The sequence below is a fragment of the Microcebus murinus genome, chromosome 8 (genome assembly GCF_040939455.1).
Source record: "Microcebus murinus isolate Inina chromosome 8, M.murinus_Inina_mat1.0, whole genome shotgun sequence".
Classification (NCBI taxonomy): domain Eukaryota; kingdom Metazoa; phylum Chordata; class Mammalia; order Primates; family Cheirogaleidae; genus Microcebus; species Microcebus murinus.
The window spans coordinates 38,020,022-38,039,900 of NC_134111.1; the positions used below are offsets into that span (position 1 = coordinate 38,020,022).

A 19,879-nucleotide genomic window follows, 5' to 3' on the forward strand; every position below is an offset into this window, starting at 1 on the left:
CACCATTCTGACACAATCTAAAGAGATAATGTTCATTAAAAACTTGAGTCCTGAGGACAAAGCCTGTAATAAACATGAAAAACCCAGTACCAACAAAGGTGGACATTCAGCTAGCATTCACTGGTATGTCTGTACTCATTATGGAAATATTGAAATGTGTCTATCCTGGTTGGTAAACAGCTGCTATTCAATATTCCCAATGACACTCCTTTCCCCTAGACACCCAAATGCCTCCAGATCTTTCTATGACCGAGAAGCAACTAGAGTTAAGACCTAGCATGGCAGGGTTCTCCAGGACTCTGCTCCAGCTGGGACTTCTCTTCTGATTGGTTGCTTCCTGCGCCACACCAGTCAGCAAACATTTTAAACCCTGACCTGGCTATAGAGACATCGTGTTTTCCTATCACTCATCTGCCCTGCTTTATGGTATGGTATGTACATTTATCTATGGAAAAGAGGAAAAAGTGTTCGTTCCTCAATAAAAAAATTAGAATTTTATGTAGATTTTATTAAAACAAAGAGATGAATGTATTTATTCTCATCTGATAATAAATAACATTTTTACTTGCTGAACCCAAGTAGGTTGAAAATACCTTTGTTGTCAGCAGCGATGAAACCAAGGATGTTTTCGTGTCGCAGCATGACTGTCTGATAAATTTCTGCCTCGCGAAACCACGATCTTTCGTCTCTGGAGGAGAATATTTTCACAGCCACGTCTTCCCCACACCATCTGCCATGCCACACCTCACCAAATCTGCCTTTTCCTACTATTTCCTGCAGTATAATCGTCCTTGCAATTGTTCTTTGAACCAACAGAGGCAGACCTAACCAAAGAAGAGAAAGAATTGATGATTAAGAACAAATGTCAGAAAAGAACTGTCACGATGATGGCTATTTTAACATAAGAGACCAAACATTTAAGCACTTTAATAATTTTATTGATTATGAAGAAATAAGCACCATGATACCAAACTTTAACATCAAAGCATGCTCAAAAAATACTTCAAATTAGGAATACAAGTTTCTCTTTTCATATTCACAAGTAAAAATTTTTTGAGCAGAGTCTGCTGCTGCAGATATCTGATTTCCAAGAATTGCTGCAAATCTCTTTCATTTGCCCATCAAAGCCAGTCAAGTTACTAAAGACACAAGAGTAAAAGCAAAAAAAAAAAAAATTGTTAGCCTCTAAAATAAAATGTATGGTTCCTGGTACAACTAGGAAAGCAAAAGAATTCTTGGTGAATTTTTTCAAAACCAAGTTAAAATTGGGAAGTGTGAAGAATCAAATTCAATGATCAAATGAGGTAATGATGTTACACTAAAAGCAAGATACAGTCATAGAAAATATCAAATGGATATTTTCCGTGGAACAAAAAAATTTCAACGAAAATATATACTGAGTGTATGTATAATATTTATATTCTTTGAACCAATAAGTTCACCTCTAGAATTCTGTCCTAAAGATTTAATGCAAAATGCAGAAAAGTTTATACATTAAATAAAAATGTTTAATACATTATTTTTATGTATAGGAAAAAATGAGGAAGAGTGTTGGGTAATAGAAAAATTGTGAAATATAGTGCAGATATTAAGATCACAAGTAAGAAAGACCTGGGTTCAAATTTGGGCTGCTCCACCTGGCAACCATGGGCAACTTATTTAACCTCTCTGAGCTTCATCTTCCTCATCTAAAGAACTGGGCACAATAAATATTACCTATCTCATAGGGATAATATGAAAATTAACAGTCATGTTAAGCACCTAGCATAGGAACTGGCATATTACATGCTCAATAATAGTTAATACCATGCTAATCTTACAATGGATTATTTAGAGCCAATAATGATAGTGCCACTTATAAAGAGGTATTTCTCAATGACAGGGGGAAATGCTTTTGCTATCATGTTAAGTGACAACAGCATAGTAAATTTTATCCATATAAATAAGTGTACCTTGATATTTAAAATATGCACAGAAAAAAACACTAAAAAGGAAATGTGCTAAATGCTATGATGGTTATTTCTATTTGGTAGAATTGGGGTGAGTTGTGATAATCTTCCTAATTTTCTACATTTTCTTAATTTCCACAAAGAGTATTTATTACTCTTATAATCAGAGGAAAAATAATTAAAGAGCATAAATTTATTCTGGAAAAGTCATGCTTAGTTATTGTTAGTATACTCAGATGGCTGGGAAACCTTCAGCTCAATAACCCTACAGCTCATGAAGGCTTTGGCCCCTGCTCCTAACACAAGTCAGTGTTTATTCGGATGTTCTTATGTTCATGAGAACCACCCACTATAGCTAAATAAGCACAGGCTATAAATTTGCTGTTAAAGGTTTCAACAATTAATCACAAAGCCCCAGAGCCAGACAGTTCTTTTCAAATCATCTGCTTCAACTCCATCCTTTTAGAGGTGGGAAAACTGTAAGGCCCCTTGGTAATCAAAGACTTGCCCGGGATTATCCTGCTAGTGAGAGGCAAACTTAGAACTAAAACACTGGTCCAAACTCTTGCTCTCTCACCATTCAATGAATATGATTGCAGTTCTCCCCTGTGGGGAAGACTTCTAGTAGCAAATTATAAGGACTGTTTTTGTAGGCTACAGTCAATTTTATTATTTGACCACAACTAAAAGTTATACCAACAATTATTAGGCCAAATCTCAATCTTAGTCTTTCCCCTTCTCTTGCTACCCCACGATCTTACACACACACACACACACACACACACACACACACACACACACAAATATCACCAACTGGCACCACCAATGACACAACAACAAATGGATAGAGAACTAGATAAGCCAATGTTTTCAAAGTGCAAATGGATCAAGCACAGGATCAAAGGCATAGATCAAGGACAAGGAAAGGCAACAACATATGAGTTAGTCAATACAGCAATTAAATTGAAAGTAAAACTCAATGAAAGTTGTTTCAATATCTTTCAAAACAACCACCAAAATGAATCTAATTCTTATGTTACATGCCTAAGTAATTTCATTTCAAGATACATGGACTTTGCCTCTCCCTGTAGGTTCATTTTAATCTTCTTACCAGGAGTTGTAGAAGCTGATGCCTGTCTTATTAAAACATACCTTTCAGTAATGTCACTATCGGTCAGAATTGTCATACCATGAGAGGAAAGCGGCAATCTACCCAGTCTCTTGGAAGCCACCTGAGACATAATCCACTCTCAAGATAGTCCAATAAAACATAAGTCCATTTTCCTCTCTTGCAGATATAAGTCTTTGAAATTTTCCCCTGACCAGGTCAAGAATAAGCTTCACAGTTTTTGTTTCTCAGCATCTGACAAAGATGCCTCACATTTAAGGTCATTTGCCAATTAAGAAAAGCAGAGGGAAGCAGAACTGCCCAATTCCCTCCCTAGCGAATGTTTGTGATTGAAGTGTTACTGCAGATAGACTCATTCTCTGATTATCAATAGCAGAGAGGGAGTAGCTACTTTTAGCTAGTGGTCACTGACAAACATATGAAAACATATGGCTTTGGGACAAAAAATGCTTAAAACTCTTTCAGATTGGTCTTTAAAGAAATCATCTGTGCTTAGGTACATTTATTATTGCTTTCTTTTTATGAGAGATCTTAGAATAATATGAAAAAGGAGAAAGCCTGGAAGTCAGTAAATTCCAGACTTAGGTTTAAAGATACACAAAAACACCACAGAACTTAAGGTTAAATTTTGATTTTATGCCCTGGCTCGTGACTACTTTCTTAAACTAAATATCCAATCTTCGGTTTTTAAATAGGTATTACTTTTATTTGAAAGGAAAACCCTTGGTCATGTGGGATATATTTAAGGAGTAGCTCCAAGATATATTTCTGGCTAACATCTTCAGATGAACTAAAATGTTTTTGTGGGCATTCGATAGATGGTTATTTAACTGCTTAAACATCATCAGAAGTCATATAAAGTTTCAAGAAATGGTACAAATCAGAGCTCTCTGTGCCTAGCATGCTGCTAATGCGTGAAAAATTAGGACATAGCGGGCCTCCAAATGTAATCTTCAAAGAAGGAAAGAGTAGTGAATGCTAACAAGCTTTATTTTTAAAGAAAGAATGCCAGTCTTCTAGCCAATACTTTAATTTAGTTTGGATTCCAGTTTTTATAAACTTTGCAGTTTGGAGATTTTCTTTCCAGCATTCCTCCTTTGAAAACATGCCATTTAATTTATACAGTGGTGATGTAAAACATTTAGACTTTGGTCAACGAGAGGGCAAATGATTTGCTCCAGAAGCAGCAAAATATCTGGGCTCTCTGGATTTGCCATAATTATGCTTCTCTTTTCTGATGGATCCAAAGCTGCCTCATATTAAATATGGATGCTCCGATAGATGGCATTGCCCCTCTGTCGCTACCTCCGTTAACTATGCCTGCCAAGGGCCAGCGGCAAGGGAGTGCTTCAGAATGTTGGGCTACAGCCTTAATGATGCTCCCCAAATGGGAAGGGATGCAGGGGCTTCTGAAGTGGCTCATCTAGGCTTATCCTTGTTCATATTTCTGCAAACCAAGTGCTGGCAAGATTTCTGGAAATATATATTAAAAAGCAGGGAATCCCCTATACCATTTTAGGGACTTTTGTTTTTATGGTATTCTTAGGTGACTTGGCTGTCACCTAACCCACCCTCCTTCAAAAAATAACAACAACAAAATACCTTCAAATGATTTTTGCTATAAGAAAGGCTCATTTGGGCCATAATATAGCCTGGTACTTTGAATTGCTTCACTAGGGGCTCTGCAGTTCCACTGAAGAGGAAGAGAGTTATATAACCTCAAGCACCAAAAGCCAGCACAGGAAGGCTGTGCTGCTCCTTTTGATCTCCTATTTCTATGCATTAAGAACATATTCTTGATTTAATTTCAAGTCAGCTCCCTGTTAACTTCACACAGACTTCCCAGGGGATGCAAGGATTCTGAGGACCTTCAGAACCGTGAGCAAAAGTGCTGAAAGAACACTTCTTTGTGTAACTAACATCTTTTCCCCAGAACTCAACACCTTAAATATAATAACCCTAGCTACTTTGTATCCATTAAACATTACCAGGAAAGCAACAGTGATTGTTACTAACCATAATGGGGGAAAGTAGGGAGGAGAGAAGAGAAGTGCTTTCTTGCTTCAGAAGTAAGTTCTAAAGGAATGTAAAAATGAGAGTTTGAACACTGAATGCTACAAAAGGCAATTGGGAAGATTTAATTCTTTAGGCCATGACAGTTTTTCCTCTGCATCAAATCCTAAAAGAAGTTTCTATGCTGGAGTTTACCATGTACCCTATCAAGCATGCTAAACAATGGAATTAATAATTTTGGGCCATTTTTTGGTTTAAAATGTTTCTATTTTATTTATTTATTTATTTATGCCCCAGGGTCTCACTCTGTTGCCCAGGCTAGAGTACAGTGGTTTCATCATAGCTTAAGCATCCTCCAACTCCTGGGCTCAAGCGATCCTCCCACCTCAGCCTCCCAAGGTGCTGGGATTACAGGCATGAGCCACCAAGCCCAGACTATTTACTTTTAAATAAGAGTTTTCTTACTGAAAAATGGATTACGGGCACATACCAGAGCCAGAACCAGAGGCGGTCACATCATAAATCAGGTCTTTAAGGGTTTTTCCAGCGTTTACCAGATTGCATTCAGAGAGTGGTTCCTCTACATTTGGTCTCTTTTTCTTCCTGTAGGCGCACCGTCGACCTTGGCATGCCCATATTGTCAGCATGGCAGCTATGGACAGGAGGCAAACAGGCACAGTGATAACAACAGCCAGTTCCATGGGTCCAAGTTTTGGAGCATTTGGTGATGCTGCAGTTTAAAAAAGAAAGAACATGATCATAAACCAACCCATTTTAAATATTAATATCTTAGAAATTAGAAATGCAATCACCAAAATTTCTCATCTGGAATGCACAGCTACACAGTATGCACTTATGTTCATTGGTAAAGGCTATGGCCTAAGCAAACATGGGGAAAAGGAGTTGAGATTAGGTTGTAGCTAGGAATAGTTCTACCAGGTGACCATAGGAGACAGAATTAGGATGATGGAGAAGCACTAGCAAGGCACATAGGATCATTTTCCAAACCTCCAAAGCATTTGACACTTTTCTGTCTACTATTCCACACCCCTTTATTCAGCAGCTCATTTTTAGAACATATTTGTTCATTCATTCATTCATTTATTCATCACACAAATAATTGTTGGGCTCTTGCAATGGGTCGCCATGATTCTAGGTGCTGGAGATACGATGGCGAGTACAGAGCCCAAAGCCCTGCTCTAGGGACAGATATGTTCTCATACGACCACTACCCAGATTTTTAACACAAAGCCAAGAGAGAATAAGTGCTATGAGGAAAAATGGAGCAGGGAAAAGAGGGAGGGTGAGGGTGGGGTGCTGCTTTAGATAGAATGGTTATTATATAAGGCCACTCTCAGGAGGTGTGAAACAGACCAATGCAGGAAAGGAGCAGCAACTGAAGGTACTGAAGGTTCGGCAGGGAAGCATGTATCTGGCACAGCAAAGCCAGGCCCTGAGGTGGGGGCCTCCGTGTCATAGTCAGGAAAAGTGCCTAGAGTGCAGTAAATGAGGGAAAGAAAGAAAATAAGGCCAGAGAAGTAAAAGGGGGAAAGATCATGTAGGGTCTTGCAAGCCAAGAGGACTATGAGTTGTTGCAGGGTTTCGGCAGGTGAAAAATGTGATCTGACTTTTATTTTGAGTGGCTGCTGTGTGAATAGTAACTAGGGAAGCAAGGATAAAAGCAAAGCAAAGAGATCAATTAGAAACCTAGTGCAAGAAGCCAGGTGGGAGATGATGGCGTTGGCCGACAACCCTACCTAAAATAGCACTTCCTTACCATTCCCCATTCACTCTCTAGCCCCTCGTCCACTTGATTTTAATTCCTGGCTCTTATCACCTCCTGACACAACATATACTCATTTATTTATATATGAGTCTGATTCATATATAAATATGATTCCCTCTGATTCCCTCCAAAGAACATAAGCTTCATGAGAGGAAGAAGTCTGTCTGTTTTTTTTTTCCCAACCACATCCCCATGTTTACAATGGTGCCCAACACTTCATAGATCATCAGTAGATTTCTCTTAAATGGCAGAATCTCTATGAGTTCTACTAGTTCTGTTCCTAATAAGTCAGGGATGAGACTTTTTGTTTAAAGAAATAAATGTGACCATTAAAACCAAGTAAGGATATAATTAAATTTGCAACTTTACTTTTAAAAGCACATACAGCCAATTTTTTTTTTTTTACTTTTTCATCTTGCATTTAAGAAATCTTTTTCTAATTTAGAAAAAAGGGATACCTGAAAAATCTATGATGATAGATTTTTCCTGTGTTTTTCAAATAAGGTATTTTGACACTTGAAACTGACACACTGTTTCTTTCCAAGCTCACTAAAAAACGGCCTCAGCATCAATTTTATCCCCATATCCTACCATCAAGGATGTTGATTTTTGTTTGTAATAAACCTCGAGGTGTATTTGATAGAATACAGGAATAGAATTGAGGAGACAGGTTCTCAAACATCAAGAAGTAGAAGAATCAGGCTCTGGAGAGAGAGAAGCCCAGCTCCAGCTGTGGGCTGCTACCTTCTCACACCCTTAACTCTGAGCAAACGAACCACTAGCTGACTCTGCATTGGCCAAAGAAAGGGTTAGAGACCACGCTTGGAAAGCAATAGCATGACACCTGAATGTTAGAGTCAAAACAAATGACAATGATCGATGGGTCTTGTAAATTACGCCACTCCTCAGATTTCCTTCTTTGCGTTGATGATGCTAGAAAATTTAATAACTTAAATGTGCTTGCATTTTACTTACAATGTATCAAAAGTACATGAATATCATTTGAAAATGAATATGTAATTCCAAAGGAAAAAGAATCAAATTTTTCAAAAATATGTTCATAGCAGTTTCACTATAATCCTAAAAATCATAGTCTGTATACTATCACTAAGTAAAAGATTTAAATCTGTTAAGTGAACTTTGGAAACCAACATAATCCATGCTATTCTATTGCTTTGCCTAAGGAATTTTAAACAATTATCAACCTTCCTTCCCCTGAATGTTTCAGGATTCCTCCAAAATCATAGAAGTTATATAGATGCATGAAGGAGAGGTTGGCCTGCCTGCAGTGTTTTTATGACAGGTGCTAAAAGAATTCTCTGACTTGACTTTGCTTTAGAAATTATTAACCATGAAATACTTGATACTTTCTAAAGTTTGCTGTTATAAAAGAAATTTATCATCTATTTTACAATGATCTTTCAAACTGTTACCTCTATTTTTATGTCCTCACAGAGGTACTCTAGGTTTTCTAAAAAAGCCACAGAATGCATTTAATTTCCTGCAACTTACGTTAACATCTATTTAAACATGATTTAAATAATAAAATTCCACTATTGAATATATTTATAGGGCTAAATTTTATTTTGATATGTGTTATTTGGAACTATCAATATAAACGCTAGCATTAAAGAGCTTATTGTCTTCATTTTAGTAAAGCTCTATTAAGCAGAGCTCAGATCATCACTATAGCAACTAATAAAGAGACAAAAGGTCAGCAACCCTGAAAATAGAATAATCTCCATAAAAGTGCACTGAGCTAGAGATGGCTACTGCTCTCAGGATGTTTATTACAGATGGGCAATGTTTCTACTTTTGTGAACAAATTTACTAATACAAGTTAGTAAGAAAAAAAAGATTACTCAGCTAGAAAAAGGCTAGCAACACCATTCAGAAAGAACTCCTTAAACACTGAGCAATTTCAAAAGCAAACATTTGTAAAACTATGCTTTAAACCAAATGTTGATTGTAATCTCTAGAAGAGATAAATGAAGAAAACTGTAGTCTGTACCCAATGAATCATGGTAGAGAAGACAATAATGCAGCTAAGAATACATCTTAATAATAGTTACCTTTGATGAACATATTAATTTTTCTATCAGGTTTTATATACTTGATCACAGGAGAACTCTTATTATTTGATAATTTGCAATTTGGAGGACTTTCAGTCCCAAATGAGATATATTTTCCATGGAATAAGCAGCTTCATGGGGGTATATCTTAAACCTCAAAAGTGAGGTGTAGGGAGTGCTACATTGCTAATTCAAGTTATTTCACTCCGTAGCAAATTAAATAAAGAGGATGAGGAAAATGAGAGAAGAGCATTAGCCCAGATGGGTGAGAGTCTAGCTCACAAATATCTCCCCTATATAAGTTCTACAATATGTTAAACTGAGGAAACACAAAGAAAGAGTTAGCAAAATAGAAAAGGAAGGGATGGAGGAAAAGAGGGAAGAGGGGAGGAAGGAGGGACAGAAGGAAGAGAGGAAGGGGAAAATTTTTAATTTATCCTTGTGAATTTTACAACATCCCCTAGAGATCTGGGTGGAATTGATGATATTGAAAGTCACCAGTGGTTGCAACTGCCCAACTTAAGTTCAGAACTAGTTTAGATGCATCGGCTCCTTCTAGAACAGTTTACTACTCCCATTATCTCCTCACCACTTCCTATTTCTTGCTTTACAGAGGCAAACCCTTAAGATGAAAAGGAAAAAATGAGACAATGTGGGCATGGTCTCCACGCTTCCTCTCCTATTCCTTCTTCATCAAAAGTATGAAAAAGTATTGATGTTTATAAGATTTATATGACCTTCAAATTAATTGATTTATGTTCTTTAGCTTATGCTATTAGAAGCAGATGGCTCAGAATTAAGTGGAGGCGTGTACTTGATCAATTGCTTCATATTGACCATTGGCATAACAATCTTGTAATATAATATCTACATTTGATTTATAGGCATATTTCCCCAGTATATATGGGGAAAAACTAAAAACAAAGGCATTACAATGAAGTGATCTATAGAAACTGAAAACTGGCTAGATAGCTATTTAAAAACAAATTCAGGCAAAGAAAACAAAGGTTTTCATCCAGACAAAGTGCATTTTTGTGAAACTTTTCAAGGTTAGTGCTTGCTTCCCAAAAGTCTCTGTAGCAAGTAGCTACAGAAATTCAAAAGGGCCCCAAATATCCCATAAAAAAAAACCCGATAAACTAATTCAGCATTAAAACCATTCCTCCTTCTTTTATTAAGTTTTTTTTCCACATGAAAAGATAACATTTTGCAAGGTTTAACTCAAGAAAGATATTAATATCAAATCTTCAATGGCTTTTTCACCCCACCTTACCTATAAAAAATTAGAAAACATTTCTTACTCCAGTTTGTGGCTTTGAAATGTTCTCAGGTAATCAACCAAGCAAAAGACAGTATTGTTAGAGATACTTTCTGATGGGTCTGTTCCCCTGCTGGCACCTGGGAGAAATGCCACCACAGTCGATTGAATGACATGATGATGTTCTGTCCTACCCTATCAATCTTCTACGACATAGGCCTGTGACCTTTAATTACCTTTAATTTTAACTAAATCTTTGTTTAGTTCACAGGTTTCGGGGTGGAGGGGGTAAGTGGAAATAACGTGCATAGCTGAAACAGAAGAGAGAATACATTACTGCTAAGACATTCGAAGCTAGCTTGTTAATTAACTCAATAGGAATAATTTCTTTTGTCAGACAGAGTGACATGCTAATCAATGAGAAATTTCTCAAATCATCATATAAACTTCCCTTAACCTGCCACTTCACAGCATCCTTAAATGTGGGTACCACCGTTTCAAATATTTGCTGGATGGTGATGAAAACACATTTCCAACTGGTTTCTTATTGCTTTCCCACACTGGTTCAAAGACTAGATCCAAATGGATTGCTTTGCATAGCGCTGATTGAGAGAACAACTCTCTATCGGGGATGCCAGAGGAGCAGGGCCACATTCTTGTGGAATTTAAGATCCACTAAGTCATATTCGATCCATCTAGAAAACAATTTCAAAGCAACTTCATAAGTAAAAACATGGAGAAAACATTATATAAGAGTGGGGGAAGAGGGAGATAAGAAAAAGATTGTGAGATAATTCCGTTCATGATGAATCAGTCCAACATAAAAAAATAGGTAACTGCACTTTGACTGGAGTGTGAAGTAGAACAGGCTAAGGAGCTAAGTCACAAACACCAACTTTATTTAGCATTCCCATGGAACTCTGTACTTACTGACTGCAGGCAGATACCCCCTCCTCCCTCCGACTCCCTGACCCCTTCCTGGAGCTTATTCTAGCCCACTATTTCTTCACAGTGACCATTATAAGTTTCATCAGGAGTAATGCAATTACAAGTTGATTTGGTGAGACCCTTCCAACATGCTCCACTATAGGTTGCAGCAAATGTACGCAGTGAGAACAGTCATGTCAAAAAGGATTGTTTGTGATCATGATGAACCTTGGGCACTGAACAAAGGGAGAAGATTTCTAATCTAGATACTCAACCAAGCTGTAACAGGGGCAGAAATAACATGACAATTATTTCTGTCTTTTAACTAAATCAGACAAGCCATTGACTGGCTATTCCATTATTTGGTGCTCAATCCATAAATGGCTATTTGCATACACTATCTTCATCTGGCCAGACTTCACGATTTTATAGCAAACAGCAAGCACACACAAAAATAATTTCTGGATGGTTCTTCTTGTGCTGCTGGTTTTCTGGAAGTACGTGAGGAATATCAAAAGACTGAAAATCTTTTATCCATTAGCATCTGAATTCAAGAATAATAACATTTCTTATGCTTCAAGAAAATAGGAATGTTGGATTCAAGAATACAATTATGGACATAAAGGGTATGAAGAACTTTCACTAAAGGAGAGGGGAGATTAATAAAATGTAGGAAGGAGAACTTAAATGGGTTCCACAATTATTTTTCCTTAATTTCAGGACACGTACCCAGCAAAAATGATAGTCTCATAATCTCTGTCACCAAAACACATATTTTCAAATGATACACGTTTGTAAAGAAATTAGATAGCAATTATTCAAGGAATATTTTAGGTTTTTTTCCCCTTAAGTCAACCCTTTACATGGTAAAAATGAAAGTTTCTTGGAAGCAGCACTCAAATCTTATCTCTCTGTTTCCCTAACACATAGCAGAGGGCCTTGTTCAGAGAAGGATCTTAAAATATCGATGAGAAGGGAAAAATACTTCCCTGTCCTAAAGTCTATGCTAGTGTAACCTCTCCCACAGCTAATATATTCATACAAAGCAGCCTGTTCACTTGGAAAAGACTGATGCAGGATAATCACATTTTGACCTAGCTCAATGTACCCTACATAATTACACCCAAAAATTATTTGAGTAAAAAGGTAATAGTATTTACATAACTGAGCCAGTAGAGCTTATAAAATGTAGAATCCTCAATTTTGAATCGCTTATAAATTTTGCTTTCAATTTTCTTTTATATCCCTATGAACAGAATTTCATAATTAATTTAGTGTACTTGTTTCTGGAGACCAGAAATACTTCCAATATTAAACTATTAAGGCATAATTCTTACTTTGTAGATGCTTAGATTTCATAGCACTTTACAAAAAATAAAAACCATAGCACCTTTCCCTTTATGGGGGGAAAAAGCCTGTCTGGCACACCTGTCAGGTATGCTCTGAATCCTCAGAGAGTGAGCTATAAATGGATTTGTTCTTGTGATGGCAGAACAATTCCACAAGAGGTCCCGTGAGTATTTCTCAGCATGTACGTGTCACCTTATGTCCTGATGATAGCAATGAATTTATGTCTCAGATGGAAAACCACAAGAAAATTAAGAAATAACAGTGGATTTTTTAAAGGACTGAAGATAACAAGGCTTTTAAAGTCCTAAAAGAATAGCACTCACATCCTGAATCTGTCATTTTTATAATTATAGCATGCTTTAAAATGATTAATTTTTTGATAAATTTGATTCTAATGTTTTGGCGGTTTATCTTCCTTCAGATGCAAAGCTTGGTTTGATTTACATTTAAGTCTACTTTAAAGGTGTACCTAATCAATATGCCTTAACACCCACCACAACTGATATAAATAATAAATTTCCCTTTTTCTCTTTACACAATTGAGAACCCAACAAGAAGGCAGAAATTGGACTAAAGTTAATAAACCACCCACATTTTAATGTTTTGCCTACATTTTCTTAATTAAACTAATTATTTGAATTAGTGAAAAACATAATAACATTATCAAAATAGTATATTGAAATCTGGCAGGAAAAATCAGAAATTATTACTACACTTACTCTTTTAAGAACTGTATGTTTTGGTAGAAAAATGGGCATAAAGATATCTGGAACTTGAAGGGTTTTTGTTAGACAGTCTATTTCCATATGAAGGGTTATAATTAGTGCAAGCATGAACTAAATAGCAATTCTTATCAAAATTAACCCTATAAATAACCAGCGTCTCTAGAAGCCCAGACTTCTTGATCTTATCCTGGATAAATTTTCATGGACAATTTTAAAGTACTCTTAATGCTATTTGAAATCACAGTGATTTCTCTGAGCAGGTCTCTGATGTCACCTAGAGTCACCAGAAATTGTTTCCGTCACAAACTGAAATTGCAACTCAGCCTTGAAAGAATCAAGCAACAAAATGTGATTCCTTCACACAGGAAAAATATATATATATATGTTTTCATATTAAGGAAGAAAAGTAAGATATAAAATTGTATTAAACAGAACTCAACGATGTTAAAGTAGAAAACATAATGAGGTAAGGATAGTATGAACTCTAGACTAGTGGGTATAAGCTCAATTCATACAGAATGAATGACATGAATAAGAAAAGTCTCTGCCCAAAACAGAAGAATCAGTCACTATTCAGCTTCAGCCAACTGACAGGAAGAGGGAGACCTCAGGAATGCTAAATCTTCTGAATTTTCAAGACAGGGCAGGAATCATGATTTTTATGTTGAGATTCTGTCTTAGTCCATCCTGGCTGATATAACAAAAAACCATAAACTGGGTAGTAGCTTATAAACAACAGAAATTTATTTCTCACAGTTCTGAAGTCTAGAAAGTCCAAGATCAAGGCACCAGCAGAAGCCAGACCTGCTGAGGGCCTGCTTTCTGGTCCGTACCTCTACGGCTCCTTTTTATCCTGTCCTCACATGGTTGAGCAAATGAACTCCCTTGTGTATTTTTAAATAAGGGCACTAGCTCATTCATGAAGCCTCCTCTCAACATTTTCCCCCACTCTGAGAAACCTCTACGTGATCACAATTTTATCCCTTCTCCCAGGGCAACCATTATTTTGATTTGAAAAATAATCATTTATTTGCCTTTTAAAAAATAGTTTTATCATCATGCTTGATCATTTTCTCAACTTGGGTAAACATGAACTATGGTTCCCAGAATTTCACTTCCTCCCTGGTTCCAGGTCAAAGGTGAGATGATTACATACATGCTCATGGCTGAGCATGGCTTGCCATTTTCCTTTTTTGTACTGTCTTTTTAAAATGTTGATATCAAGGTTATTCATAAAATGAGTGTCTTCCTTAGCTATGCTTTGGAAGAGTTTATGTGAGAATTATCTGTTCCTGGAAGTTTAGTAGAATTTTCTGCTAGAACCTCTTGGGCTTTGAAATTTTCCTTATGGGAGTATTTTTTACTGTCCATTTTAGAACTACTGATTCAAGTTCTTTAATGCCACAAGACTCTTCAGGTTTGGTAAATTGTAATTTCCTAGAAATTAGGTTGTTCATAAATCATGTTCTTTCAATCTTGTATATTCTAATTTTTTTAATCTACTGTTCTATCAATTACCAAGACAGTGGTATATTAAAATCTCCCTCTGAGATTGTGGACTTCTCTATTTATCCTTATAGATCTGTAAATATTTTCTTTATTTTTGAGAAAATGTTCTGAAGCACACAGAAATTTAAATTTATTAAGAATCCCTGGTAAATTAAAACTTCAATCATTATAAAGTGACCCCTTTAAATTCTAGTAAAATTTTTGGGCTAAATTTTATTTCATTTTCTATTAATTTAAGTAAATTAACACTTTTGTTGAATATAGGCATGGCATTATCTTTTCCATCACAATAATTTCAACGATTCTATAAACTTTCATTTTAGATATGTTTTTAAACATTTAATCAGATTTGTTTTCTCCCCAAATGCTCAGTCTGTTTACATTAAATTGTTAACATTAAATAATTACTGATATATTTAGATGCTTTCTTTTTGTCACATCTATTGTGTGCTTCCTTTTCTCTTGTTTCTTGATTGGATATTAGATAAATATATTCACTTTCCATTTTTTCTGAATTAACAATAAAAAGACAACAGACACATTTTAAAGTGTAATGCTTACCGATATCTTTACCCTTCTCCTAGACAGAATAAGAGCCTTAGAACATTTTAACTTCATTCACCCCTTTCCTGACATATACAGTATACTATTCTTATACTGAATGCTCATGTGATTTGGTTTTTTAATGCACCAAAAGTAATTTAATATTTTTAATGTTTCAAATACATTTGTACCTTTATTATTATTTTAATTTTTTAAATTTCAGCATATTACAGGGGTACAAATGTTTATATTACATATATTGCCTTTGCCCCACCCGAGTCAAAAGCCCTACAGGATGACTATCATTATTGTGGATTAATGATCTTTAGAATTAGCCACATATTTATCATTTTCCTTGCTTTTCATTCCTTCTTACATGACGGAACGTTGGTGTTACTTTCTTTCTGCTCAAAGTACATCGTTTAGAATTTCCACTATCAAGGGGTCACTAATGGCAAACTCACTCTATTTCTGTTACTTTGCAAATGTCTTTTCCTCACCCTCATTCTTTAAAGATATTTTTTGCTGGAGATAGAATTCTGTGTCACCAATTATTTTCTTTCAGAATATTGAAGATATAATTCCACTTTTTTTCTTTTCATTATTTTGCTCTTGAGAAGATAACATAAATCCTACTATAGCTCCTATGAATTTAATTTGCCTTTTTTCTCTGTCAACTATTAGGATTTCCCTTTGGTTTTGGTGTTCTGTAGTTTTACGATGATGTGTCAAGATTTGGCTTTTTTTCATTTGTCTTCTTGATAGTCATTGAATTTCTTAGATTTATGGACTGATGTCCTTCCTCAATTCTGGAAAATCCTGAACTATTATCTCTGCAGATACTATTTTAGCCTTATTTTTTTCTCTTTTCTCTTTTGGACTGCTATATAAAAGCACATGTTAAAACCTCTTACACTTTTCTCTATTTGCCATCCTTTCTTTCATATTTTCCATTTGTATTCTTTATGTACTACATTCAAAATTATTTCTTCTGATCTGTATTTAAGATCCCTAATTCTCTCTTTTACTGTTTTTATACCAATTGTTCTTAAACTTTAAGTTTTTTAAATTTAGTTATTGTATTTTTAATTTTAAAAAGTTCTTCTGTTATTATTCAAATCTGCTAGGTCACTTTTTTATGGTCTCCTATTCTCTAAAAATATTTTCAAACTTGCCTTTTATTTTTCTGTCTTACAAATCTCATACATGAAACCATCTATTTCTGGCATGTGCCCTTTTCTGTTGTTCTTATTCATGCTTTGTGTTCTTATTCATGCCTTGTGTGCTTGGTTATTCCTTACTATAAATTTATCATGTCCTTCAAAAAGTGTTTGCTAGGTCTCTTTAAGACCCCAAATTAAAATGCCTTCCTCTAGAGAGAGTCTGTACATTTTTCTGTCAGGTATCTGGGGTCACTAATAGTTTGGGACTACCTTAAATTAAAGAAAGTTTTTGTCTGGAGAGTCCTGCACCACTCAGGAGGTGGAAACTCAACCCTAACACTTGCATGACAATGAGGTCATGTTCATAGCTTCTCAGGAACAAGTCCTTGCAGTTGTTTGTTTGTATATTATTGTTTTTCTTTCTTTTTTTCCTGCTCTGCTTGGTAACAAGCCCTAACCTCATACCTGAGGCTAGAAAGACATGGTTTATGTCTGGTTTAAACTTGCAATAAGGAAAGATACCTTTATCTCAGTAAATTATAGGGGGGTTCTATTAGAGGACCTAATTTGAGATAACTGTTGTTTCTTGACTTTTATCTCCCTTGAAACTTGAGTCCTGTAAGAACAAAACTCAATGTTTGCCTCATTAGTAAAAACAAATACACATGAGGAATAATGTATCAGATAAAAAGTATCAGAAAGTTCAATAATAATGTCTTAAACAATACTCACAAACAAGAAATATGGAAGTAGGCTGGTGACATTGTTGAGTTCCTTTATTAACAAGCAATAGAACCTGACTACTTCCAGATTTCTTTTCATGTGAGTCAGTGAATCTCCTTATTGTTTAAGACATTATTATCAAAGATTCTCATGCTTTTATTTGAAAACATCCTGACTGATACCTCACTCTTTTTAACTTTCGCCCGTGGGTGGGGGAAAAAATGGCACACTAGCTGTTAATGAGGTTTAACATCTTTTCAATATTTGACCATTTTGGATTTTTCTCTTCTGTATAATTTTTGTGTCTTTTGCCCATTTTTCATTTGGCATTTCTGCTTTTCTTCTCTCTCTCTCTCTCTCTTAATCTCTCTCTCTCCCAACCCCTTGCTCACCATGCACGCACACACACACAGGAGCTCTTTATCTTTTAAATAGTTACCTTTTTCCAGTCATATATGCAACAAATATTTCTAGCCAGTGTTTAATTTTTCTTTTGGTTTTATTTATGTTATCTTTTATCATTCATTTTTATTTTAGATTTCATGTAGTCAATTATATTTGTCTTTTCTTTTTATAGCAGCTGGGTTTCCTGTCTTATTTAAGAACAGCTTCCATACTATAAAGTCATAAAAATCTTTTTTTCTAAATTTTCCCCTGACATTTAAATTGTTTTATATTTCACAATTAGATATTTAATCAAGCTGTAATTTATTTTTGTATATGGTATGACACTGTGGTACAGCCTTGTTTTCTTCCAGATGGATAGATAATTATGCCAGCATCATTTCAAAAATAAACCCTCCCAGAATTTCCATTTTTGCCAAGTTACACTTTAGATGTCCACAGAAACCCTTCCTGGTACAGTACGCATAAAAATGCTGAATAAAATATAAATTGAAAAACTTTTTTTTCTATTTTATGATTAAGCTGGTTGGAAAATAAATTAATTGTTCAGCAGACAAAACTAAAGTGCAAATCCAGAGAGGTGCTGGAGCACTGGGGCTGCTTTGACCCTGGAGGCATCTGCCATTCTTGGGGGTGAAGAGCTTAGTTTACCAGACACAAGGTCATAAAATGTAACGTGGTTAGGAAAACAGTGAAAGGTCAGATCAGAGATCTTTGCATAAATCAGGCAACTATGAATGGCATTACCGTGAAAACAAAACAAGATAAAACAAAACAACAAAAAAAATGTTTCACAGAGACAGACAGGGTGTATAGCTCATTTGTCTCAATTTTGACTTTGGGTAGAGCAGAGAAAAGAAGGAAAAAAATCTGAGAGTTCCTGACCACAACTGTGTACACCTAAAAGCAAGCTTAGAATAAAAATTCACAGTAGATATTGCCCCCCAAAACCTAATTAAATGAATGGGTTTGGGTTGATGGTACTTCCCAGACACCTGGCCAAAGCTAATGCAAATCTTCTCTGGAGGAATGAATTTTAAATACAAGCTTCAAAAGTTTCCTCCAGATAGGTTCCCCAAAACAGGAGCTCACAATCAAAATTCACAAAATATATAAGAAGAGAAGCCACCACATGTATGAGTCAGCAGAATCAAAAACAGCAGAATCAACTCCACAGTAGTTACAGATATTGAAATTATCAAAGATTCAAAGATTAGAAAATATGAAAAAGAGAGTTTAAGAGACATAGTGCATAGAGACAGAAGGTCACACTTACACCAAATCAGCGAAGGAACTATGAAAAAAATTGATGGGGACTGACTAGAAGGCTCACAGACACATCCATTTTAAGGACACACACACCTACTGGAGGGGGGAGTCAAGACATAAATTTTGTCACAAAGAAACAAAGCAAGTGCCCAATCATTACAGACAGGATATGAAGACAGAAGGCAGCCAACTAAAACATGACAAGACTAAATTACTGCCCTTAATTCAAGTCAGCTATGCAGAAATGGCCCTATCATCTGCCGTGACAGATGAAAGAGCCAGAGAGGTAAAGATCTACTTGGCTTTCAAGCATAAAACAAAGTCCCAGATTTTGTCCAACCTCTTCTGGTCACCTCCTGACCCTTCTTCTACTGTTTTGCCCATGAACATGATGCAGACTATTAAATACTGTAGAAATGTTGCACTGTCTGCTTTTCAGAGTGCCTTTATATATTTCATAGTTTGTGATGACATTTGAAATTGACAAATCCCTAGTAAGCAGAGCAGGGGATATCAGTGACACTCACTGATGTCATGGAAACAGTGGATGCATTGGCACTGGCTGTGACAGCACTCAGCCTACAGGTCCCCAGCTCTTCTCCAAACAGCTGCTATTTCAAATATGGATAATAAACATTTAGCGCTGCCTCACAGAGAGCACAAACCCACACGAGATGACTACATATACACTCCAGTTCAATTTAATGTCCATCCCCATACAATGTCATCAAAAAAACCAAATTCTTAGTTTAAGTAAAGAACTTTTAATTCAATAAAATGTCAACATAGCATTTCTTATAGACATATTAATTAATAGCCAGACAACACATATATTCCTTATCATAGGTAACATTTAAAAACTAACCAATGTAATCCATCCCATCAATAGCCTAAAGAAGAAAAATTACACAATAATTTTAATAAATTCATAAAAGTTCTTAAAAATTTACTATCCATTCATGATTAAAACTAAAACTTTAAACAAACTAGGAATAAAAGTAAATTCCCTCAATTGATAACAGGCATCTGCAAAAAACCTACACTTAACATCATACTTA

General features: G+C 35.7%; 1 protein-coding gene across 1 annotated transcript in view; it reads right to left on the reverse strand.

Moving 5' to 3' along the window:
* ACVR1C (activin A receptor type 1C) overlaps window positions 1-19,879 on the reverse strand; it is an 84,066-nt gene that overhangs the window by 21,432 nt on the left and 42,755 nt on the right. Inside the window, exons 3-4 of the mRNA XM_012745284.3 lie at window positions 5,582-5,821; window positions 594-824 (exon numbers count right to left, since the gene is read on the reverse strand). Coding sequence (XP_012600738.3) covers window positions 594-824; window positions 5,582-5,821 — 471 coding nt within the window. The remainder of the gene's footprint in view (window positions 1-593; window positions 825-5,581; window positions 5,822-19,879) is intronic.